We start from the raw sequence: 25,075 nt of genomic DNA, 5'->3' as shown, positions 1-25,075 counted from the left end.
TATCTCGCATTGTGGAGAACCCGTTTTAGTTTTAACAAAGAGAACCTGTGTTGTTAAGATTGACTATCACTACCAGTGAGAAAATTAGTTAATTAAGATGGGCTAAGTTCTCATTCCTAAAAGCATTGAGCGGCCCCTATCAGCTGTGTCAAGCGTAGGCTAAGTTTATGCGTAAAGACCGAAGAGAGGGCACGCAATAATTTTGGAGTCCCTACCCCTAAGGTAAAAGTCGACTTTATTGGTTTGTTGCTGAAATTGAGACCTTTCACTTACAAATGTAAATGAACACCCATTAAACCAAGGCGAGCATATCACTACATATGCTGTTGTGTACCAAGATAAGGGATACAAGTCATACGCTAGATCAATATACTTGAACCCTGTAGAAAAACACGATATTTTGAGACTCGCATTCGCTCATTGTGCCTACGAGACGTCTTCATCAACTACTTTCATAGTTGCCTGAAGATTTGTTGCATCTACAGTTTGAGTATTTACACAGTTAAGGAATGTTGTAATTAATATTTCACACAGAACTATTGTGTAAATCCTAAGTACATATAAGTTAGGAATCTTTCGAGATTAAGAAGATCTTTTTTATTTGACTTAGTATTACTTGGAGAACACATTATTTTCTCCCTCTTAGACCATCTCCAACCCTTGGGTTAAACCTAATATTTTTTACCCAAAAAATTTAAATTTTAACCCAAAAACAGTTTTTTTGCTCCAACTATTATGAGTTAAATTTTTAGTCCGAGATTATTAAAGAATAAATTTAGGATATTTTTTTTTTCTTAAAGTAACTTTTAAAAAAATAAAAATCATGTAGACTAATTCTAATTTAATTTTATAAACATTTTAACCTAAAATTATTTAGATTCCAACAAATATTGAAAAATCACTAATCCGACATCATGAAACTTTGTGGAACACTATAAATAAAGGCATTAAACAAGAGGAATATCATTACAAAATTCCTCAAGCCTTTAGAGCAACTCCACCCCTACCAAATTGCCCAAGCAAACTGCACCTCCACACCGAAAATAAATAGCCAGTCTATTGGTGTTAAAATATTATTATTTTTTTTTAGGAAATAATAAAAGATAATTTCATTTCAATTTTGGATAGAATTTTTAATCAACCTCATCACGTTATATGTCATCATCTGGAAGTACAATTTTTTATGGATAGATTTTTTAGTAGATTTTTAACCAATTTCGTAGTGCCACATGTAATGATTCTGTAAGAATTTTGTGGATAAATTTATATACGATTTTTAACCAATCTCGTCGCACCACGTGTCACTATTTGTTTAGAATCATTGTTGATAGATTTCGATAAGATTTTTAACTAATCACGGCATGCCACTTGGCAATATCTACAATCTCATCCTTTCTTTTTTTTCTCCATATAAACCCTACATCCATCCTAATAGTCACCAAAATCAAAATGGAAGAGTAAGAGCATGAAGAATGTAGAAGGAGAGATGATGAAGAACATGATTTTTATTTAGGATGTGTGGGACTTGCGATGCTCAAATTGATCTTTAGACTTCAAAGCCTTCTAATACCCAGAACTTCTTCAAATGTGTGACAGCAACCTGAGTAAGTCAATTCTCTCTACTTGGTTTGGTTTTGTTATTCCGTTCATTAGTGTAGAGATGTATGAAATGATAGAGGATTACATTTGATTGTCTAGTCCTAAGTCTAATTAGGGGAATCATATTGTTATCATGATCTCGCTAACCTTGGAAATCACATGAAAGATTGTAACTGTATTAGGCTAGTTTCTGCACTTGCCATCACTCCATATTTTAAATTTAAGTTGTCAATATCACTCTCTATCAATTCTCTCTACTTCGAATTCACTTTGTATGCTGCTTAATATATATATATATATATATATATATATATATATATATTTTTTTTTTTTAACTCAAAAAGATGGATTTGCCACTTAACATTAGTTGGTAATCTTTTTACTTATTCTAACTTTGGAGGGTCTAAGTCTCTGGCCTTCGTGAACGTGTTTAATAATTGAGTTTAACTATCAATTTACCTCATAGAGGTTTGGATTTACCACTATAATAATATTATGTGTTTTGCCTCGGCCAAGTAGCAAACATACACAGTCAACTCTAGGTCTATTTTCTGTTTGCTTGTAGCTGCTGTTAAAGACATGCTATTTAGTTTTCGGGATGTAACCTCGAGCACATGTTCTATGTGTTTCCAAATCCCTTTCCCTTTTCATTTTCAGTTTTTTCTTGTTTATTTATTTTCTTTTTATGACATCCTCCAAGGGAGATTTGCGATAGCATGTATACCAAAGGCGAGCGCATTGAGGAAGATGTTGAAGTTTTTAAAGACTTCTTCAATGAGTTTAATGAGCAAGATAAGCGTTCAAGGGACTGATATCGTTTCTCCATTAGCCAAAACAAGAGTTTGAGGATGTAGTGCTTGTTCTGGCTAATGGAGAAACGATACAAGTCCCTTGAATTCCTATCCTGCTCACTAAATTCATTGAAGACGTCTTTAAAAACTTACATCTTCCTCAATGCGCTCACTTTGGTATACGTGCTACCGGAAATCTCTCTTGAAGGTTGTCATAAAAAGAAAATAAAAAAAAAACAAGAAAAAACTGAAAATGAAAATGGAAAGGAATTTAGAAACACATAGAACATGTGCTCGAGGTTCTAACTTGAAAACTAAATAGCACGTCTTTGAAAACACCTACAGGCAAACAAAAAACAAGCCTAGAGTTGACTGTGTATGTTGGCTACTTGCTACTTGATTGAGGCAAAACATATAATATTATTATAATGGTAAATCTAAATCGTAAATTGGTAGTTAAACTCAATTATTAAACATGTTCATGAAGGCCAAAGACTCAGACCCCTCCAAAATTAAAATAAGTAGAAAGATTACAATTACTACCAACTAATATTAAGTGGCAAATCCATCTATTTGAGTTACAAAAAAAAGTTAAACTCAATTATTAAACATGTTCATGAATGCCAAAGACTCAGACTCCTCCAAAGTTAAAATAAGTAGAAAGATTACAATTACTACCAACTAATATTAAGTGGCAAATCCATCTATTTGAGTAAAAAAAATAAAAAAAATTAAGTGGCAAACAAAGCAAATTCGAAGTAGAGAGAATTGACAGAGTGACTATAGACAACTTAAATTTAAGATGCAGAGCGATGGCAAGTGCAGAAGCTCACCTAATACGGTTACAATCTTATGATTTCCAAGATTAACCAAATAATGATATTAACAAGATTCCACTAATTAGACTTAGGACTAGACTTGTCCAAAAAAAGAGTTGGAGCTCGACAATCAGATGTAATCCTCTATCATTTCCTACATCTCTCCACTAATGAACGGAATAACAAAACCAAACCAAGTAGAATTGACTTACTCAGGTTGCTTCATGCTGTCACACATTTGAAGAAGTTCTAGAAGGTTTTGAAGTCTGAAGATCAGTTTGAGCATCGCAAGTCCCACACATCCTAAATAAAAATCACCCTCACACCTGAGCGGGTGCACCCTAGCTTTGCCCGCCCTACCGACAAAAAGATTGTTTTGGCACTTATGTTTCCATGGAGACGGTTTAGCCGCTTATGGAAATTCATAAGCCCAAGAGCAATAACCTTTAAAAAAAGTATAGAACAATAACTTAAATTAGTTAAAACACAAAAAATACAGCTAAAGGAACGAAAAATTTAGCACTAACTTCATGATTTGCCTAATGTCATCTGACAAGATTCCATTATCGCCTATTTGATCATTTGTTTTATCTCGCTCATATAGAGAACACTCCACTGATTCTGAGAATATAATGTCTTCCTCTATAGCTCTTGCTCCGCTATGAGTAGGAACTCTTGGTGCTCTATTCTTGACATTAACTTTGAGGTTGTAGTGCTTGTTCCAGCTAATAGTCAAACGGTATTTACTATTTAATGACATCTTTTTTTTCACTGTGGGTTGTAGAATAGAATTAATGCATGCCGCATTTCTGTATCGTTTGACGAAACCAGAGCTAAAGAGTCCACCACCTTTCTTCTCATTCCTAAAACCCTATTTCTCCTCTTCCCTCTTGCAATCCGCCCCGCCTGCCTCCGCTGCCCCCACGCCGTCCAACTTCGAAACGGAAACTCTTCTCCAGTTGCACCACATCCTCAACATGCCATAAAGCAACATATTACTGCAGATGTTAAAACAACGGGCACTGGAATTCCACCTAGGCCTTAGAGATTCTGAACACATGACGCCAATGGTGGCCGCAGGGATTGGTGTTCCTCGAGAAGGAGCTGAGTGGGAATCCTGAAATGGTTGATGGGATTTGACCTTGGAGATGGTTCTTTGATGGGTTTAGCATGTGCAGGCTTGTCAACTTTCCAAGTGGAGCAGGAACTTCACCTTGGATATGATTGGAAGAGAGATTTAGTCTCTCCAACTTCATTATGTCTCCGAGGGATGATGGGATTTAGCGGGAGAAGAACTTTTCGCTTAGACCGAGGATTACTTGCAGCTCAGTGAGCTCTCCTACCTCAGATGGTATCGATCCGCTAAAGCTGTTCTCTGAGAGTCTTAATTAGTTCATAGAGCTTCTTGCGTTGACTGAGCGTTGATGGACTATGATCTCTGCAGGTAGTGTTTCATGGATTTTGTTTTGTTTGTTTATTTGGTACTCTTCTTTACCTCATCAAAATTCCACAACTCCTGCCACCTCCCCAAGCTTCCATATTTCAGTTACTATTCTCTCTTTCTTTAGTTCCTATGTTTCTGTTTCGAGACAACGCTGGAAAACTAACAAAATGGGAACAGTTTCCGTTTTTAGCATTCTAAGAATCCAAAGTGCATGCTTACATTACATTTCAAATCTGTCACTTTCATTCTATGATTTCTGTGTTTGTAAAATGATGAGGTCCAATTGTTAAGACGGGGTGAGGGTGCACTCTAATAACACCGATATTGTCCCCATTTGAACCCTTGCTTAATTCGTCAAGTGTGGAGTTTTATCACAAAATACATCAGTGTTAGTTAGAGTGGGGTAATTCTATTTAAAGAGCTTGGTCTCAAGCCTTCTAGCCGATGTGGGATAGAGGAATTCTAACATTCCCCCGCACGTGAAACCCCATTTTATAGGTCACATGTGAAATTCCACACATCAGCAACCACGTGGAGCCAATGGGGACCACTCATTCACGTGGCATCTCTTGGCCTACGTGGAGCTAAGTCGGGGCTCACCCGTTTGCACGGGATCAAAGGGGATCCATCCGTTCACGTGGATGTACAGGCTCGTTCCCTGGCTTTGATACCATGTTAAATTTTAGGTAAACGGGCCGAGGGCCTACTCCAAAAACACCGAAACTGTCCCCACTTGAACACCTGCTCAATTTGTTAGGTGTGGGGTTTTATCACAAAAGGCATCAGTGTTAGTTAGAGTGGATAATTCTATTTAAAGGGTTTGTTCTCAAGCTTTCTGGCTGATGTGGAACAGAGAAATTCTAATACCAATTGATTATTGTATGACTGAAAGTCCGTGATGAAGTGCATTTTTTGTGTTGAAATTGTACTTGTATGAAGCTCCGAATTTGTCATCTGGGTTTATATTGTTGCAGCACTGACAGTATTGTATAATGTGTAATACATCTTTTTTGGTTTGTTAAAAACATCGGTTGCTGGGTATGCTTTGAGGAGGAAAGGTTGCGAAACAGTAACTGGGAGAAGAGTTCAATGCTCAGCGCACGTTCCTCCTCCCGCTTTGCCAGGACATTCTGTTCCGGAGTCAGGCCGCAGGACTTGGGATGGTCCAAACCCTGTTTCTACTGTTGGATCTATTGGTTCCGATGGAACACAAGCATGGAAAATGCATCTTTTAAATTGTTTATTGGAGATTAGTTTTACAATTGTACTTCCAAGACCGGTACGGAGTTCTTAGAGAAGAGCAAACTAAATTATGGATGGCTTGAAGCTCAAATTAAGAAATAACATGATTTGCTATCATACCGGTGTGGGAGTTGCATCTTGCTGTATAAGAAGCACATGAACTAGACGGTTTGTTAGCAATAATCTTTATGTAAATCTGGATGTAATGGTCTTTACAAAACTCAGACGGCTAGTTTTGATAGTGTTATCATCTCTACAAGTCTCTTCCTTGTAGAGATGAAAGAGGACTTGGAATTTGCATTAGTTATTGCATCCATCTCTGATCTAAAGTTTTCGAATGATGGGCGGTGTTGGAAATTCAACTCAAAACAGGCTGTAAAAGGTAGCTAATGGCTGTTAGTTTCTTTACAGGTTGTATCCACACATGCTGCAACTTTGGAGACTAAAGTTTCCTCCATGTGCTAGCCGAAAGGTTGTGATTACAACCTGGAATGATGCTGCATGTGTTTGAACAGCTGGAACACCATCTCTTATTGCATGTGTTGTCTTATTGTTTATTAATTTCTGTTTTGTATAAATAGGCCTTTCTTGCTAGGCTTTAGGCATCATCCGAATCCCATTTTCTGATTGTATTCTCTCAGGTTCATAAGCTTGTAAGCTTCTGTCTTTTTTTTTATCAGTTTGTAAACTGCCTTTTATTTCATATATCAAGAAAGTGTGTTTCGTGGAAGCTTGTTATTTCCTATCCCTTCTCCATTTGTTAGTCCAATTTTATTGAGAGTGAAAGTGAGAGGTGTGATAGAGTTTGTAAACTTATCACCCACATATTTTGGTATTGAGTTAGTAAACTCTTGTCAATACCAACAATTGGTATCAGAGCCAGAATACCATTCTGGCAAGTGCAGTAGCTATGGCGTCCAATTTAGTGCAACTCCAAGTTCCCACATTGAAGAAAGAAAATTATGAAAGATGGTGCATCCAATTCAAAGCATTGTTTGGATCACAGGAGCTATGGGAAGTTGTCAGTAGTGGGTATGTTGTACCCACTGCCGAGCAAGAAGCCGTATATACTGCGGATCAAAGGAACACTCTCAAGGACTTACGAAAGAAGGACCAAAATGCGTTGTATCTTCTTTATCAAGGATTGGAAGATTCAACGTTCGAGAAGGTTGCAGAAGCAACAACGAGCAAGCAAGTATGGGATACACTCAGTACAATCTACAAAGGAGTAGATCGAGTCAAGAAAGTGAGGTTACAGTCACTTCGAGCAGATTTTGAAACTGCTCATATGAATGAAGGGGAGTGCATCTCCGACTATCACTCAAGGCTCATTGTGATAGTAAATCAGATGAGGAGAAATGGCGAGAGACTCGATGAAGTACGAGTTGTGGAGAAGATACTCCGGTCACTCACATCTAAGTTTGAGCATGTGGTGACTGCCATTGAGGAATCCAAGGATTTGGAGGTGATGAGCGCAGAGGAGCTACTAGGATCCCTCCTAGTTCACGAGCAACGCATTCAGAAGAATGCAAACCCCACAACGCTAGAGCAAGCTTTGGAGTCAAAGTTGAATATTGACAAACCAAATGGAGGTCGTGGGCAGTGGAACTCACGTCGTGGGAGTTCATCTAACCGTAGCCGAGGACGAGCTCGAGGAAGAGGTCGAGGCTATGCACAAAATCGAGGTCAGTCTCAAGAGTGGAGATCTACTCGAGGAAAGGCGCATATCCAATGTCACAATTGCAAGCAATATGGACATTATGCCAATGAATGTTCACATAAAAATGGTGAGCATGTCAACATGGCAGAATCAAGTGGAAATACCGATGAAGAACTTACAGTCTTGCTAGCACACCATGATTCCAGTAGCCAACAAGATGTTTGGTATTTGGACTCTGGTGCAAGCAATCACATGTGTGGAAAGAAGGAGTTTTTTGCCGAACTCAAAGATGAGGCCTATGGATCTGTAAGTCTTGGTGACTCCTCAAAGTTGCCAGTTGAAGGCAAAGGGAAGATCAAGATCATCCAGAAGGATGGTAAAGAAGAATACATCTCCGATACCTACTACATACCAGGTATGAAGAGCAACATTCTAAGCATTGGTCAACTGCTCCAGAAAGGGTACATTATACATATGGAGAACATGCTTCTCACTCTCAGGAATGCAAGGAGAAAGCTTATTGCACGTGTTCGAATGTCAAAGAACTGGATGTTTCCGTTGAATTTGAACACAAAGATTGGAAGCTGCAACATCGGTGTAATGGAAAATGAGTCATGGAAATGGCATCTTCGATTTGGCCATCTTCATTTCAATGGCCTAAAGTTGCTGTCAAGTGGAGGAATGGTTCGTGGTCTACCCCAAATTAAAGCCACACGCCAAGTATGTGAAGGTTGTGTGCTTGGCAAGCAAGCACGACTATCGTTCCCTGTTGGTGATACATGGAGAGCAAAGGCACCACTGCAGTTGGTGCACACAGATATATGTGGTCCATTGGATCCCATGTCTTATGGAGGTAATAGGTATTTTATTACCTTCATTGATGATTTCAGTAGAAAGACTTGGGTCTATTTTCTCAAGGAGAAGTCAGCTGCCCTAAAAATTTTCAAGGAGTTCAAGGCACTCACAGAGGCTGAAAGCAACCACAAGCTTGTGGCTGTGAGATCAGATAGAGGTGGAGAGTACACCTCCAATGCTTTCCAAGCATACTGCAAGGAGCAAGGAATTAGGCATCAACTTACTGCTGCCTATACCCCACAGCAAAATGGGATAGCCGAAAGAAAGAATCGAACCATCCTTGACATGACAAGGTCCATGCTTAAGGAGAAGAATTTGCCAAAAGAGTTATGGGCAGAAGCTGTAGCTTGTTCGATTTATTTGTTGAATCGATGTCCAACAAAGAGTGTCAAGAGGATGACACCACAAGAGGCTTGGAGTGGATACAAGCCGAATGTTACACACCTAAGAATTTTTGGGTGTGTTGCATATGCTCAAGTTCCAGAAGCCAAGAGGAGGAAACTTGATGATAGAGGTGAGAAGTGTGTGTTTGTGGGCTATAGTGAAGAGTCCAAGGCATACAAGCTCTACAACCCACTAACTGGCAAACTAGTGGTTAGTAGAGATGTCATCTTCAGTGAGGAAGAGACATGGAAGTGGAACAACAAAGAAGTCAGTAAAGAGAAGATCGTCTCCACTGATTTTGAAGAACCAGAAGTTGTACCACCTATTGAGCAACAACCTGCTCAAACAATCACAACAACTCCAGTGCACAGAATTGCAAGGAGTGGTCCTACATCTAGTGAGGAAAGCAGCTCCTCAACTCCAGTGAGGTTAAGGAGTCTCACAGAGATTTATGGACAAGAAGAAGAAGAAGAAACCAATCTTTTCTGCTTGTATGCAGACCACGAGCCTCTCTCATTCAATGAAGATGTGGAAGAAGATTGTTGGAAGAAAGCCATGGAAGAAGAGATCCATGCAATCGAGAAGAATGACACTTGGGAGTTGACAAAGCTTCCACCAAATCAGAAGGCTATTGGTGTTAAGTGGGTGTACAAGATCAAACGCACTGCAGATGGGAGTGTGGATCGATACAAATCAAGGCTTGTAGCAAAGGGCTACAAACAGAAGTATGGAGTGGACTATGATGAAGTCTATGCTCCAGTTGCAAGACTTGACACGGTAAGATTACTAATCTCTCTTGCCGCTCATCATAAATGGAAAATTTATCAACTAGATGTCAAGTCAGCCTTCCTTAATGGAGTTCTTGAGGAAGAAGTGTACGTGGAACAACCGGAAGGCTTCCAAGTACAAGGAAAAGAAGATAAGGTGTATCGTTTGAAGAAAGCTTTGTATGGCCTCAAGCAAGCACCACGAGCTTGGAACTCAAGGATTGATAACTACCTTCACCAAAATGGATTTCAGAAATGTCCATACGAGCATTCAGTTTACATGAAGAATGGTGCAAAAGGGGAGTTCTTAATTATTTGTCTCTATGTAGATGACTTGTTGTTTACAGGAAACAATGAAGCAATGTTCTGTGAGTTCAAGCAATCCATGTTCAGTGAATTCGAGATGATTGACAATGGATTAATGTCATACTTTCTTGGCATAGAAGTGAAGCAAGGAAGTGACGGTATCTACATCTCTCAACAAAAATACATGAGAGATGTATTGGAGAAATTCAATATGGACAAGTGCAATATTGTCAACACTCCAGTTGCAACTGGATTGAAGCTGTCCAAGGAAGGAGAAGGTGAGTTTGTAAACTCAACCGTGTACAAAAGCTTGGTTGGAAGCTTAAGGTACCTTACAATCACAAGACCTGATATAGTTTATGGTGTTGGACTCGTGAGTCGATACATGGAAACACCAAGGGAGTCTCATTGGCTGGCCGCCAAGAGAATTTTGAGGTACATAAGAGGTACTCTAAACTATGGTCTATTTTATAATTTTGGTGAAGAAGCAAAATTATTTGGTTATTCAGATAGTGATTGGGGAGGTGACCAAGATGAAAGGAAAAGCACAACTGGCTATGTGTTTTTTCTAGGATCAACAGCTTTCTCATGGACTTCAAAGAAGCAATCAATTGTTGCTTTGTCATCGTGTGAAGCCGAGTACGTTGCTGTAGCCTCAACCGTGTGTGAGGCAATTTGGTTAAGAAATCTGTTGAAGTCAGTGTGTCATCTACAAGTGGAATCGACTGTGATTCATGTGGATAACGTGTCTGCAATCAAACTTGCAAAGAATCCTGTTCAACATGGAAGGAGCAAGCACATTGATACCAGGTTCCATTTTCTAAGGGACCATGTGAAGCAAAAGACAATTGAGCTTGTCTATTGTCACACAAAGGAACAAGTGGCTGACATCTTCACTAAGCCACTGCCAGTTGAAACATTCAGGTTATTGCGTGAAATGCTAGGCATGAAGGCGTTTTGATTTGAGGGGGCGTGTTGGAAATTCAACTCAAAACAGGCTGTAAAAGGTAGCTAATGGCTGTTAGTTTCTTTACAGGTTGTATCCACACATGCTGCAACTTTGGAGACTAAAGTTTCCTCCATGTGCTAGCCGAAAGGTTGTGATTACAACCTGGAATGATGCTGCATGTGTTTGAACAGCTGGAACACCATCTCTTATTGCATGTGTTGTCTTATTGTTTATTAATTTCTGTTTTGTATAAATAGGCCTTTCTTGCTAGGCTTTAGGCATCATCCGAATCCCATTTTCTGATTGTATTCTCTCAGGTTCATAAGCTTGTAAGCTTCTGTCTTTTTTTTATCAGTTTGTAAACTGCCTTTTATTTCATATATCAAGAAAGTGTGTTTCGTGGAAGCTTGTTATTTCCTATCCCTTCTCCATTTGTTAGTCCAATTTTATTGAGAGTGAAAGTGAGAGGTGTGATAGAGTTTGTAAACTTATCACCCACATATTTTGGTATTGAGTTAGTAAACTCTTGTCAATACCAACAGGCGGCACATCTTAAGTCTCGACTACATGAATCTAAAGGTGCTTTATTTTAGTTGATGTTATACTTTTAGATTTTGGATTTTCCTTATTAAAATGCGATGCTTATAAATTTATGTCGTCATCAAGTTTATGATGGCATTTTCAAAATTCTTCTTCTGCTGGTCCAAATTTAATTTGATTGCTGCTGTTGTTTTTGTTTTAGCTCTGGGACATGCATATGGACTCTTCACCAGTTGCAATATACAAGATCCACGAGCACCTACACCCTAAGCGGAAGAAAAAACAACATTTTGGCTCCCGTGGATAATTGGAGCAGAAACTTCCTTCATAAATTTCCCCCCTCGTTAATGTCTAAAACAACCTGTGAATTGAGTTGCAAAAGAATACAATGGGTATCATCAGCTTTTATTTTTAAGTTCATATGTACAACCTTGTATGCCGCTTCTCCGTTATCCCTACAGCTGACAGCATCTTTACCCCCTGCAGTTATCCGAGTTGTATAACAATGATCGCATTTTTGATAAATTTGGGTGCTGTTTCAGTGGAGATGGACTTCATTATGCGACTCGGTCTTATAGGTATTGCCCTTTTAGGTCACAGTTCCTTTGTTACCAATCAAAATTGTGGAGCTTGTATTTGCTTGCTGTTGCCCAAGTGTTACAACTTTCTTTTATTGTTACTTAGCAACCTAGTGCGCATTTTTTCCCATGGAGGTGGAAGTGAAGAAGGAGCTACAGTAGAAGCTAGCATAAGTCCCAACAGGTCTGTTCTAATTCCCTCAAATTGTAATTGTCGAGTTGGTGTAATGGAACCTTATAGTCAAGCGGGGAGGGTTCACTTTCCATTGATAACTGTTCGTTGTTTCCATGGACTTGAGGGCGTATGCAAATTTTGCTTGTACATGGGAGTCGGAATTCTGAAACCAAGTCAATTGTCGATTTGAAATGTGCATAAATTATTTCAATTGTCAATTGTATGTAAGTTATGTTTTGTTTCCTCCCTGAAACTTTTACTTCCCTTCTGAACTTGAAAGCAGGAAGCCAAGTCTCCACACGGCTCCAAGGGCTAGGAGTTCATCCTTGAGCATCCTAGCACAAGGATTTTACCGACATGGTTGGGCTTCTGAACCTCATTGTATCTATGTCCATTTATTATATAGAATGCACATCTGCAGATTGAAACACGTCTTTTTCTGATTTTTCAGGGCATGAAAATTCAAGCTCGTGCGGTAACAACCGTAGTTATGACCTAAGCTCCAAGATTATACATCTGGCATGGCGTTCAGAAACAAACTTGATTGCTAGTGGCATTGGGAATAGATTGTTCATGTATTATGCATGCATTTGTGTACATGACAGTAAGTGATTTTTGCACTAGCTTTTTCTCCCGTTGCACTTAGAAGGAGTGCAAATGGAAAAATAGGAATGCATAAATCATTTCGCTTTAGTCATGCTCATGTTTTCTTAGAGACATTATACTAAAATAAACATGGCTAGTCTCTCAGATATGTTTCCTCACAAGGTTCTTGAGATTATCTCAAGTGATAAGGAGAATGAAATAATGAACCACAAGAGCTCTTAGAACTAGTTCAAGCGTTGAGGAGAACAAAATAATGAATTATGATTATGACAAGCTTTGAGTTTATTTTCTTTGTTCCACCGACTCATGACCCTAAAACGGGAATAATTTGAGTATATTCCCTTTTGTATGACACTGATCTATAATATGCTTTTGACAAATGCTACTGTGTGTATTCACACACATATTTTACATATATGAATTTCATGTCACACCTATTGATCCTATAAGTACCAAACATAAATAGAAAGAATAGGGATAGTAAGCTTCACTCAATCAGGTGCAATGGAACAAGCTCAACGTTGCTAATCTTTAATTCACTCTACATGGCTAAGTAAAACGCTTGATTTGAGATTGAGAAACAACTCACTTCGATTGCACAAAGCAAATAGATTACAACATCTAATGCAACTCTTACCATAATCTCTAATGCGACTTATCAAGTTTTATGTAATTCAAGTAAAATGCCATTATTACTTGAATTTCCAATGCCAATGCCAAGGAGCCACCCTTGGGTCTCAACTATGAATCGTCAGTAAACGAAAACCTGATAATTCCGAAGAGGAAGAGTAAAATACTCATCAAGTTTCAAGATTATTATACTTAATAATGTTGGGAATTTGTAGGTGAATTGTGTATAGAACATTGGCTCTTGTATTATTATATGTGTCATTCTCGAGTTTAAATAAGATGTACTTAAGTTGAGACGATGAGTAACCAAATTTGAATAGAAATTTCCATTGAGTTAGCTTGCGGATTATTATTTCCCTTCCCATTCTCTGCGGCTTCGTGACCTGCATCACCTACCATAAGAAGAGATAAGCATCCAACTTGCGCATACATTTATTATTTGGGCAGCTCAGACACCACTGCCCAAAACCCTTCCTTCCCAAAAGATAAGCATCCAACTTGCACATTTGTTTATTATTTGGGCAGCTCAGACACCGCTGCCCGAAACCCTTCCTTCCATGCCACCAACCTGCCCGCTGCCCAAACCCCCTCACCAGTTGCCCTAGAAGACCCTCTCACATCCTCTATATAAACCAAACCAAAGCATAGAACTCTTCGTTTCATTTTCATAGCCTCCTCCCTCGTCTTCCTCCTCCCTCCTTTGTCCTTTTCTCCTGTATACATGCCATTAGGGTTTAGGGTTTATCTTTTGTTTCGTCTGGAGAATATGTTTAGCTTAATGATGGTTGCTCATCTGTTTCTCTCACCACGAGACGATCAAAGTTCAAACGTATTCTGATAAGTGAAATAGTTATCAAACCATCCCTTTCTAGCAGCAACTTGCTAGTTAAGTTTGTGATGTTCTTGATTTTATATATGTGTGTGTGTGTGTTATAGAAGGGTTTTGTTTACGTGCAAAGACCTTCCATCCGCATGCAACAAATGATGGGCAGAGCGGCCATGTTTTGCACAGATTGACTGAAAAATTGAGTGCTCATTTTGTGTGTGCTTCAGTTAGCTGTTTGCTTCTGTAAGAGGTTATATGCGATTTCTGCAGAATCTCTTTGGATGTTCCAGCATACATACCATACATACGTACATACATGATACATGCGATGTATCGATGATATCATGCATTTGATTTACTCCATTATTTTTAAACGAAATTGTTTTTGTCTTCAAATTCCAAAGTTTTATATGGAAAAGGTCAAACAATAATTTGGAAACCTTTTTTTTTTTTTTTTTTTTGTCTCTCTAAAAATAGTTGGTAAGGACTAAGAATCACATAACAATTTTGGGCTGCTTACTAAAGTTGGCGTATTGTGCCCTTTCCATATTTAGATTAAAGTCATGGGCCTCAGTTGACTGAAAAGTGATCCATAATAGAAATGTCGATAATTTGACGACCAATCCAATGATTGGAAAACGGCCCTGTCATTTGTGGATGGGCTGGTCCTCAAGCCCTTCTGGGCTTGTTTGACCTAGTTTTGAGACGTCTTGAAACTTGACTTGCTATTTACGAGATTTGAATTTAAATTTCTTACTTACGAATGTCACAAGACTCTAGGACTAATTAAGTGACAGTAAGAGGGCCTCTAACGAGAATAAACATTGTTAAGAGTGTGCTAATGTGTGAGATAGTAAGTCTCTAAAACAAAAATAGCGGTCTCAAAACCAAATACGCCAGGAAGTTGTTTTTTTTTTTTTTTTTTTTTCTTTCAAAGGATTAATTGGTGGTTTCTTGACGGCAATTCACTTTTTTGAGAGCTGAAAAGATTAAAAAAGGCATTTCAACATTCACCTGACTATCATCGTGTGATTCACCAAAGTCAAAAAATCGAACCTCATACGTGCCGTGTGAAATTCCACCTGGAATTCGAAAAAAGAAGGAAGTTGCTTTCTGTCATGAAAGGTAGGTGATCAAAATCAAATTAAGATTCTCAAAGTTGTGGTTTCCTCTATATGTGGCAAGCCAAGACAATCCCAATTAATGAAATGCTTGATCCCCACTAGTCATGCATGTGCACACATGCATACGTTTTGGTTATATTAGCCCAAGGATTCGTGAAATCTAAGGTAGGTAAGATGCACAAATCTGGCAAAGGATTACGGAGGACCCTTCGATTTGTTTTTTTATAATCACATGTTAAACGAGACACTAATTACCAACAATTTGATTTGTTTTTATAATCACATGTTAATTGAGACACTAATTACCAACAATTTGAAGACACTATTTACCTTATGATACAATGTAGAGTCTTATATGTTAAAGATAAACCCTTTGGAGGACTTGGGTTGACTATTCTAGGTAAGGATGGATATCAAATTCATTTTCGAGATAAAAAAATGTGTCATAATAAGTTTTCAATACATTCTAACTAAAATTTATGAACAAATGAAAATCATGCAATTAAATTTGTTTTTTAGTAGAGCAATGACGTTAGTAAGTTAGACAGTTATTTGTTGAGAGAAATGAGTCGACGAGATTCGAATCTTTATTAAGATACACATATATTATTTATTTTTATCATTGCAATAAAACGTCATTGCCAGTACAACCATTTGATCCCAAAGCTTGATATTTATTTTTATATCCATAAGATTTTATGTTTGGTAAAATATCTATAGCATAGCTCGTAATAAAATTACCAATTCAGAATTTATGGAGGAGCACAAACAAGCACTTCAAGAAAAATCTTTGCAATACAGATCAAAAGGTGCATGACCCGCGGCCCATCTTTGGTTTTTACATTGACCTATGGAAGTTACTGAGGACCAAATGGGAATTGTGTATTGGCTCGTTTAGATGTCATTTTAAAATGGTTGAAAGCATTTTAAAAGAAAATATTTTTGGATTCTAAAAGTATTTTAAGTGTTTTTGTAAGATTTACTTGTATTTTTACTAAGGATTGGTTCCAAAAACATTTTTATAAAAAACGTTTTTGATCATTTTAAAAGTATATCCAAATGAATAGTATATCTATTTTGGGAAACTATAAATGGTTTAACAGTATAAAAACCACAGAAAGAGATTCTCCGGATCTCTTCCACCTAATTCTTCTTATCAAATAATTCGGACTTTTAAAATTTGATTCAACGGTTAAAAATATGGGCTTCCTTTAAAAATATAATAACTTTAGCTATTCGATTAAATGTATACAGATTGTTTGATTGGACGGATTAGACGAAAGCGAACAGAGAATATCCCCTTCCACCAAGCTTTTCTGACACCAATGACTGAGCCTTTGGAGGGCAAAACTCTTTGAAAATCCTCGAAGCCCCGAAATTTCCCTCGAATTTTTTCTGGACAGTGGGGATTTCGTCCTAGCAATTGATTGTAGGACTCTTTTCAGTTTGAAATCTCAGAGGTTTTGCTGCCATGGCAGTTTCAACGCAGCTCCAATCTCCGACCAGTCTTGCTTCGTTGACTCACCGTACTAAGCTCGAATTCCGAAGCAGCTGCTGCATTCCTTCAGTTTCCAGCACAAAACAGAGAAGCTCAGCTGCCCGTGTCAATGCTGTACTGTCCACCGCGACCAGTGTTTCCGACAGCTCGAATTCGAAGCCGCAGATAGCTTCTTTCAGTGAGGTGCCAATTGGGGTTCTTTATATTTTAAATTTTCTGTGGATTTTGTGATTTGGGTTTTTGTTTTGGTGGAGAAACATGAATTGGGTATGTGAGATTTTGGTGTGGTTTGTGCAGTTGATCGAGTCTTTGATTAGTCGGGTGGATTTGACGGAGGAGGAAGCTGAAGCGTCGTTGGAGTTGTTGCTGGATGATGCCAATGAGGCTTTGATCAGTGCTTTTCTTGTGTTGTTGAGAGCCAAAGGAGAGACATATGGAGAAGTAAGTATTTTTTTCGAAAACAGAAAATTTTGAATTTTTAGTAGATTTGGCTATTCTTTTACTTGTGTTTTCGTCGTGGACATATTATAATCTACAATCCGTGCGGAAATCGATTTTATTTTTAAAAAAATGATGCTACCATTAGAGAAACTGTGAACTTTTTTTTGTGATTTATTCTCATATCCACCAAATTTGTGGACTATGTAGTCTATATTGACAGTAATCGTTGGAAAGGCCACTTTTCATCCTTTCTGTGCATCAATCAGTTCAAATTTGCATATTAAGTTAGCCTTCATAAGGGTGAGTGAAATTTCGGTATCTAAAGTTATTGACGGATTCTTTGAATGGATTGTATAGGTCAGTCTTCTTCTGAGCTCCTCTATTCTAGGAAGCATGCTCCACTTACTTTTTGTTGTCAGTCAATCTACACGAAAGACTCTGGTTTGATATTCTTACAAGAACCAACATCTATGATCACTAACCAATCCGGTTCACAAAATCTGATTCTTGGTGGATGGTTGCATCTGATTGAAAAGGCTTACCTCGTTAATTTGAGAATTGCTTACAATGCAATACTTTTGTCTGGAATGAGTACGTTAGAAAGGCGTATTTGGAACAAAAGTAGAAATCAGTGAGCTGGTCATTGAATGTGTGAGTAACAGAGCCTCGTCTGGGAAAAATATGAATAATTTTCCTAATAATAAGTGTCCGTGTGATAAGCTGATAACTGGGATTTTTTTTTTTCTGTTCTGAGTAGCACTTGGGTGCTAGTTTTTCTTTTGGTCTTGTTTTGTTGGTCTTTTGTTCTGCATTTGTGATGGCTTGTTTTTTTGGGGTGTTTCTTTTGTTTTTCTGATCTGATCCTGTTGTTTAGTAGGTCAAGCGTACCGTGATATAGCTTATTTCCTGGATAATTATTTTTACTAGTTATTATTATTAAACAGATTGTCGGATTAGCAAAGGCGATGCTGAAGCACAGTTTGAAGATAGAAGGCTTAGACAATGCAGTGGACATTGTTGGAACTGGTGGTGATGGCGCAAACACAGTAAACATTTCCACAGGGGCTGCAATACTTGCTGCAGCTTGTGGTGCAAAAGTTGCAAAGGTAACATCCATCTATATTGATATTGTAATATTTATGTGCCGTGTTTCTTTTATCAAAGTAAATACTATCAAACAATTGTTTGTATCTCAGCAAGGAAACCGTTCAAGTTCCTCTGCATGTGGAAGTGCTGATGTATTAGAAGCTTTGGGAATAATAATTGATTTGGACCCTGAGGTCGGTGCACTAAATATTTTATTTCGAATATGGTAAATAAAATGTGTAGTAGTGATATCAAATTTAGCCAGACAAATGCTCAATCAGGTTGGAATTCTTCTTGAAACAGGGGGTAACTAGATGTGTGAATGAAGCAGGCATTGGCTTTATGATGGCACCCAAATATCATCCAGCAATGCATATTATCCGCCCTGTCAGAAAAAAACTGAAAGTGAAGACTGTGTTTAACATATTGGGACCTATGTTGAATCCAGCAAGAGTACCGTTCGCTGTTGTTGGTGTATACAAGGATGACTTGGTGATCGTTTATTCGTAGAATTTTAGTGATTGGAGAAGTTTGATTTTACCTTATAACTATTGAGTTGCATGTGCATGTGGTTTATAATTTTCTTATCTATATAGGTCTTAAAGATGGCCAAAGCTTTGCAAAGCTTTGGAATGAAGAGAGCACTAGTCGTTCACTCTGAGGGCTTGGACGAAATGAGCCCACTTGGTAAAATTCCTACTTTTATTTTAAGATCATGTATTTGCTAATACAATATCATCATTATTTTGCTTCTAGTTTAACATAAAGCCTCACTTACGCGTGATTGATTTCAATATAGGACCTGGGCATATCCTTGATGTGACTCCCAATAAGATCGAGGAGTTCTCTTTTGATCCATGTGAAAATCTTGTCTCTAGTTTTCAACTGTTGATTCTTGTGCTTATATTTTGTTGGATGATTTTTCATTCAACTCAGTGTTCTCATCAATTCATAATTTTCATTATATACAGTGGATTTTGGAATTCCTCGCTGCACCCTAGATGATTTGCGAGGTGGAGGCCCAGAGTATAATGCCGATGCACTAAAGCGTGTATTGTCAGGGGAGAAGGGTGCCATTGCAGATGCATTTGTAAGTTTCCTTAATCGTTACAATAAAGCGTCAATTTTGTTACTTTCTTCCTATGTTTGACAAATCTGTTCATTACCAAAACCATTGGCCAGATCTTAAACGCTGCAGCTGCTCTCTTGGTCAGCGGCCGGGTGAACACCTTAGCTGAAGGAATTTCTTTGGCTCGGGAAACACAACTTTCAGGGAAAGCTATTAGGATCCTTGATCAATGGGTAGCACTCTCCAATGTAAGTGGTTTGGCCATACATTTGATATCTTCAGTTTGTGATTAAAAGTATCATTTTCTTTAATTCGTTTTGGTTAACGATTGCAGACAATGATTAAAGATACGGTTATTTACTGAGGACGTCAGAGCTATTGAGCCGACGCTGTTGAGAGAGCAAAATAAAGCAAGGGGTTGTATTTTGGAGTGTTTTCAATCTTCTCTTTGGAATTCATGTATACTTTAGAGAAAAATTAACTAGAATTGAAAAGAATCCCAACACTTTTCTTCGTCTGTCAACTCGAAAACCAAGTTTAGTTTTATAAATATGTGAAACAATGGAAGCAAATAAGTTTCAAAAATATGTTTACATCTCTCTCTCTCTCTCTCTCTCTCTCTCTCTCTCTCTCTCTCTGCTTACATATGCTAAATTCTGTATCCGTTTCAATATTGTTTCTGTGTAATATAAGCTAGTAGACACACCAGCAATCCTGCAAAAAGAAATTCCCAAATGATTAGACACCAAAGTTGGATCATTCGAAACTAATTTGCGCCCTTATAAGGTCATTAAAATGGTAAATTTGACACGAGTTGTTGTACTATAACGATGAGCGGAAGGAAGTACCTCTGAATGTATTACTCTCTGCCATAGAGTATGTTCTTGTTGATGCTGATTTTACTGCACATCAGACAGAAAGATGATCAATTAAGTTGAGCACTAGTAAATGGTTGGATAAGCATGCTAGGATGACTTGACCGTCTCTTGAACTCGAGTACAAATACTCCTACTTGTAAATTAGACTCGTTTAAAATATACGCATCGCTTCATTATAAGTAGCTAGAGTCATAGAAAGGAGAATAATCATGGGGATGTCTAACCAGAATCACAATTTGACGTGGAATTGAAGCTCCCACACATACACAATTGCCTAATGCCATCAGCGCCGTACCCGCACGTGCCACTGGTAGCCTCACAAGCTCTACAAAACTCATCGTTTTCTTGAACAGAGTACTTCACTCGGATACCATACGACCACCCATGGGCCCCATCCAGCTTCAGCGGGGCCAGATTGTAAGCACTGCTATACCCTTCACACTGAAGCTTGGTGAGATTAACGGCCTTGATGGCCTCAAACGGCACTGCACAACACTCAGGTGGACCCGAACCAAACATGGAACCCACCCTCCTATGGCCCAACATATCCCACGCCGGACAACCATAGTATTCCTCGCAACTCATTCCCGAAACGTTTCTGCATGGCAAGTGCTTCCCCGGAAAGCCTTGAAAGAGCGGCGACTGAGCGGAGCAGCCGATCAGCATGAACACGTTGTCGGCGGTCGGATTCATGTACGGAGCCCGCCATTGCTCGACGGAGAAGCCATTGCCCTTGGCACCTAGCACTATGCTGTCACATGTTGACATGTGAGGTTCATGCAACGTGAGGGCTTGGTAAGTGTAGTCTATGTCCAAGACCCTGTAAGATCCCGAGCTTATGTGAAACATGAGCACATCGTTGATACAGTATAAGAGATCTCGAAAACCCGGGTGCCCGCAGCCGGAGCGGACGGCGAACGGGTAATCTATGGTGAGGTTTCCGCAATACGATCTGCATGTGTTGGCAGAACCCGATGGAAAAAACGAAGAAAATAAAAGACAGAGGAGGAAGCTGGGAATTATGAGCATAGTAGTAGTACTATAGCCACTCATGGATGCGAGAGAGAGAGAGAGAGAGAGAGTTTTGAGTCAGCTGTGTGGTTTGTGATATGAGTGACAGTGGAAAACGCAGATGATATTGATACCTTGCTTGGATGATTTGTGTTGAGAATATCTTTTGGTGAATGGTTAATGGGTTTTGCTCCTCTTTTTGGTTGGAGAATTATTTGTTTTTAAAAACTTTAGTGTATGCTTTTGAAAAATTGAAATCCTGCAGAAGCTTTAGTTTGCTTTTGGGTCTTGGGACGGCAATAAAATTGCACGAAATGATTCCGATGGGGTTGCTTTATGTTCCAACGTCTTTGCTTGTCCATCACTATGACAAAGAAGGCGTTTTCCCTACCGATAGTATTATATTAGTGCTTTTCACTCATGCAAGAGGTATCATATTTTACTGACATAGATAATAAGTTTGATTTAAAGACACGTTATTTTTCAAATTTCTTATTACTGATTTCGTAGTTTTCACGTGTTATTTCACTGAGTAAGAAACAAGTATTTGACGACAATTAAATATTACATGTATTCAAAGTTTTTTAGTTAGAGAATCACTCATGTTTTTTTTTTGTGAGCACCGTGCCTTGAATCCAACATTAAAGAACAACCTAACTTAAAATTTTACCGTAGTTTTACTGAATCACTTGTCTTAATTCATGTATTACAAATGTTGAAAATATGGGTAGTATTTAGCCAACCAAAAAGGCTACTCGTTATGGTCTAACATGTCTGATTTTGCAACATAAATAAAACAACAACGTACGGTCCAATTGAATTATTAAACAACAGGTCAAATCCATAACAAATGATAGATAAAATACCGACATATCGTACACATGTCAAGTGTTTGGCGAAACAATGACATGTCGTACGTACAGACCAAGTATTTGCCAAAGGAAAGACAAGTCGTAGCCATGGTGGGGTACAATTTCAAACGACCTGTCGTATATATGTCGATCTTTTTCCACGTGCCACCTGACTGAGCGGGAAGTGAGAATCTGGCGGTGGCGATCAGTACCACCGTCCGCGTTGCCTCCTACCTTTCTGTTTGGCTGCCCAGAAAAAAAAAAAAAAAAAACAAAAAAAAAACAAAAAAAAAAAACAGTAACTTTAGCTGTATTCAGCCGTCCTCTCCTCCAAGGAGACAGGAAGAACTCTAATTTTCTCGGAAACCAAACACCCCAGTGTTATAGAAGGTCCTCTTTAGGTGGTTCGTGTGAAGATCATACTATTTGATAAATGGGAGCTCCGGAGGAATCCGAAGACACTGTCTCAAACGTAAAGAGGACCTTCAAAATTTCCAACTTTTTTAGTATTCTTATATGATAATTCTCTAAAACTGAATAATTTGGAATTAAATACGCTTGCCCAATTAATTTTTAGTTTATATTTCCTTCGTTTCTGGGTAAGTTTATGAATTTAGTGTCACTTGTTTAAATTTGGAGAAATTGAAATTTGAGTTTGATTTGTTATACGTTTTTGGAACTTGGGTTTGATTTGTTATGCGTTTTTGGAACTTGGGTATGATTTGTTATGCGTTTCTGGAACTTGGGTTTATTATAAATTGCCCACCATATGTTTGATGAAATTCCTGTTAAAGTGACTATGGCATTGTTTTCTTTGGACTAGCATTCTGCGAAACTAGCAGGAACTGTCAACTGGGGCACGGCAACTGTCATCGGAGTGTTTGCAGGCTTGTTTTATGGTGGTAGCAAGGAAGCAGCTGCATCAGTTGTAAGTTTGTATCTTAAATAACAACGTTCCAAACTGCTTAATTTGGTGCTTTGTAGTTATTCATGACAATGTTTGAACAACTGAGGTGTTTGATTATTATCGTACGCAATCTTCTTAAAAATTGAAACTTGTGAGGACTTTCTGCCTTTGCTTTGGCAGAGCAAAGATGCAGAAGTAATGTTGAAGCTAGGGAGCACGCCAGACAAGCGTGAACAATATCGTCTCATGAGAGATGCAATGGAGAAAAGGTTCATTCGTGTCACTCGGGGCTCGATAGTTGGTGGAGTGCGCCTTGGATTGTTTACTGCTACTTTTTGTGGTATACAGAATCTGCTTGCTGAGAAAAGGGGCAAGCATGATGTTTTCAATGTTGTTGGAGCCGGTTCAGCCACTGCTGCTACGTTCGCTCTAATAAGTATGTATATCTGATCTTTGGGCTTCTTTTCGTTAACTGGTGTCATTGGGCATGTGCCAATGCATCGACTTCCGAAGTGATGCTTATGGCCCTTTCAGAATGTTCGAAGTAATTTGTGAAATGCAATGTTTTCTCGTTATATAACATTCGGTTTCACTTTAATCAGTGCCTGGATCATTGGCTTGGCGAGCAAGAAACGTGATGCTAGGTGCTACCCTAGGAGCAGTGTTAGGTTTTCCACTAGGTAACACAGTCACCCGTGTAATTTTCCAAGTGTACGTTTAATCGATCATATGTCACTTACATGGGTTGATGCATGTCGTGGCAGGGTGGGCACATTTGAAGCTGGTAGGGAAGGCAAATGAAGGGAATCTGGCTGCACATCCTGATTCAGATCAAAGAGAAGCAAGGAGTGGTGTTGGTGCTGCAATTGAGAGGCTGGAAGATAACTTGAATAAGTAGAACATAAATTTCTGTAAGGCAAGACCTCCCCGTTGTCTGGCGCAAAATGAGAAGGATGAAAATTTCGAGAAAAACTAGTAAAATGAGCTAAGAACCATGCAGTATTCGTTGTTGCGTTTATTGAGGAATAACAACACTAGGTGAATCTGTTGAAGGTGTTTTCAGTATAAATGTTACAATTTCTAAAGCAGAACATTTTTTTTCTTCGTTAGGAAAACGAACATCAGAATTATCTAAGAATCCGTAATGATATGATAATTGTGAACGTAATCATGGATTTGAGTTGTTGACTTGTGTTTGTTTTGGTTTCGTTTACAACTATGCTCAACAACAACCTCAAAGCCTAACCCCACTGTCGGCTGTATGAATTTTAAAACGCTATTGCTCTTGATTTTATAACTATGCTCAAGAAGAATTAATTAGGTTTATTGATCCTCTTTGCAAATTATTAAATCCTCCTTGCATTAAAGGAATACAGTGAAACTCAAAACAGAAAAAACCTATTGAATTCATAAACATCTGTGATCTCCAAACTCCCTTCCATGCTTGGTCAAATCACCACGCTTGATAAAAGGCGAGCAAATTCTTGGACATTTGTGTTGTTTGAGCTCGTATGTTTCCACCACCTCGACGCTAGCGGAGAGGACAAGACTATCTCAGATGGACAGTCGAAACAACACTAGCCGTATAGACATCACAGGGCTGGCAGACTCTGGGCGGCCCCCCGCACCATCGTCACCATTAGTGTCTTCGTCTTCTGAGGTATACGATTCTTCCTTGAGACCCAAGCCATGGTATACCAGGCACGTAAGGCCATCGCCCAAATGAGTCACAAGAGAGTCCCGTACAGCCTCAAAACGAGGACAGAATATGCCTCGGAGCTCATCTAACACCCGAACCTCCCTTAGGACACCATCGGAGTCCAACTGATAAACAACCTCTGAGCTTAACGAACGCTTGGCAATAAAAAAGGCGTCGTAATAAGCAAAATCAGAAACAGGATAATTAGGAAAACCTCCGACCCCGATCGCTCTTGCATCCTCCCAGTTCTCCTGGATTGTGTCGAAAGTGTAAAAGGAATGGGCTGAACAGGCAGGATCACGAGACATAGATGTTACAACGATCTTATTACCCCAAGACAA

The 25,075-nt window shown here is 38.7% G+C and overlaps 3 protein-coding genes across 3 annotated transcripts; 2 read left to right on the top strand and 1 right to left on the bottom strand.

The window, feature by feature from the left end:
• Positions 1 to 16,551: 16,551 nt before the first annotated feature.
• Positions 16,552 to 19,985, top strand: LOC137711218 (anthranilate phosphoribosyltransferase, chloroplastic). The gene is made up of 10 exons (XM_068450444.2): positions 16,552 to 16,975; positions 17,090 to 17,233; positions 18,178 to 18,339; positions 18,430 to 18,513; positions 18,623 to 18,811; positions 18,916 to 19,006; positions 19,119 to 19,178; positions 19,291 to 19,409; positions 19,502 to 19,636; positions 19,723 to 19,985. The coding sequence occupies exons 1-10, from the start codon at positions 16,766 to 16,768 to the stop codon at positions 19,750 to 19,752; spliced, it is 1,224 nt and encodes a 407-aa protein (XP_068306545.2). The 5' UTR covers positions 16,552 to 16,765; the 3' UTR covers positions 19,753 to 19,985.
• Positions 19,904 to 21,434, bottom strand: LOC137711219 (uncharacterized). Its single transcript, XM_068450445.2, has 3 exons — positions 20,491 to 21,434; positions 20,237 to 20,290; positions 19,904 to 20,102 (listed from the first exon to the last, which is right to left on the bottom strand). The coding sequence occupies exons 1-3, from the start codon at positions 21,317 to 21,319 to the stop codon at positions 20,056 to 20,058; spliced, it is 930 nt and encodes a 309-aa protein (XP_068306546.2). The 5' UTR covers positions 21,320 to 21,434; the 3' UTR covers positions 19,904 to 20,055.
• Positions 21,435 to 22,299: 865 nt separating this feature from the next.
• LOC137711605 (uncharacterized) lies at positions 22,300 to 24,206 on the top strand. The gene is made up of 5 exons (XM_068450861.2): positions 22,300 to 22,600; positions 22,952 to 23,056; positions 23,216 to 23,471; positions 23,638 to 23,715; positions 23,800 to 24,206. Exons 1-5 carry the CDS (start codon positions 22,562 to 22,564, stop codon positions 23,931 to 23,933), a joined length of 612 nt encoding a protein of 203 aa, XP_068306962.2. The 5' UTR covers positions 22,300 to 22,561; the 3' UTR covers positions 23,934 to 24,206.
• The last annotated feature ends 869 nt before the right edge of the window (positions 24,207 to 25,075 follow it).

This window comes from Pyrus communis, chromosome 6 (genome assembly GCF_041283825.1).
Source record: "Pyrus communis isolate YQ-2024b chromosome 6, ASM4128382v1, whole genome shotgun sequence".
NCBI lineage: Eukaryota > Viridiplantae > Streptophyta > Magnoliopsida > Rosales > Rosaceae > Pyrus > Pyrus communis.
The sequence above is the reverse complement of the archived record's forward strand: the minus strand, read 5'-3'. Positions and strand labels throughout refer to the sequence as shown.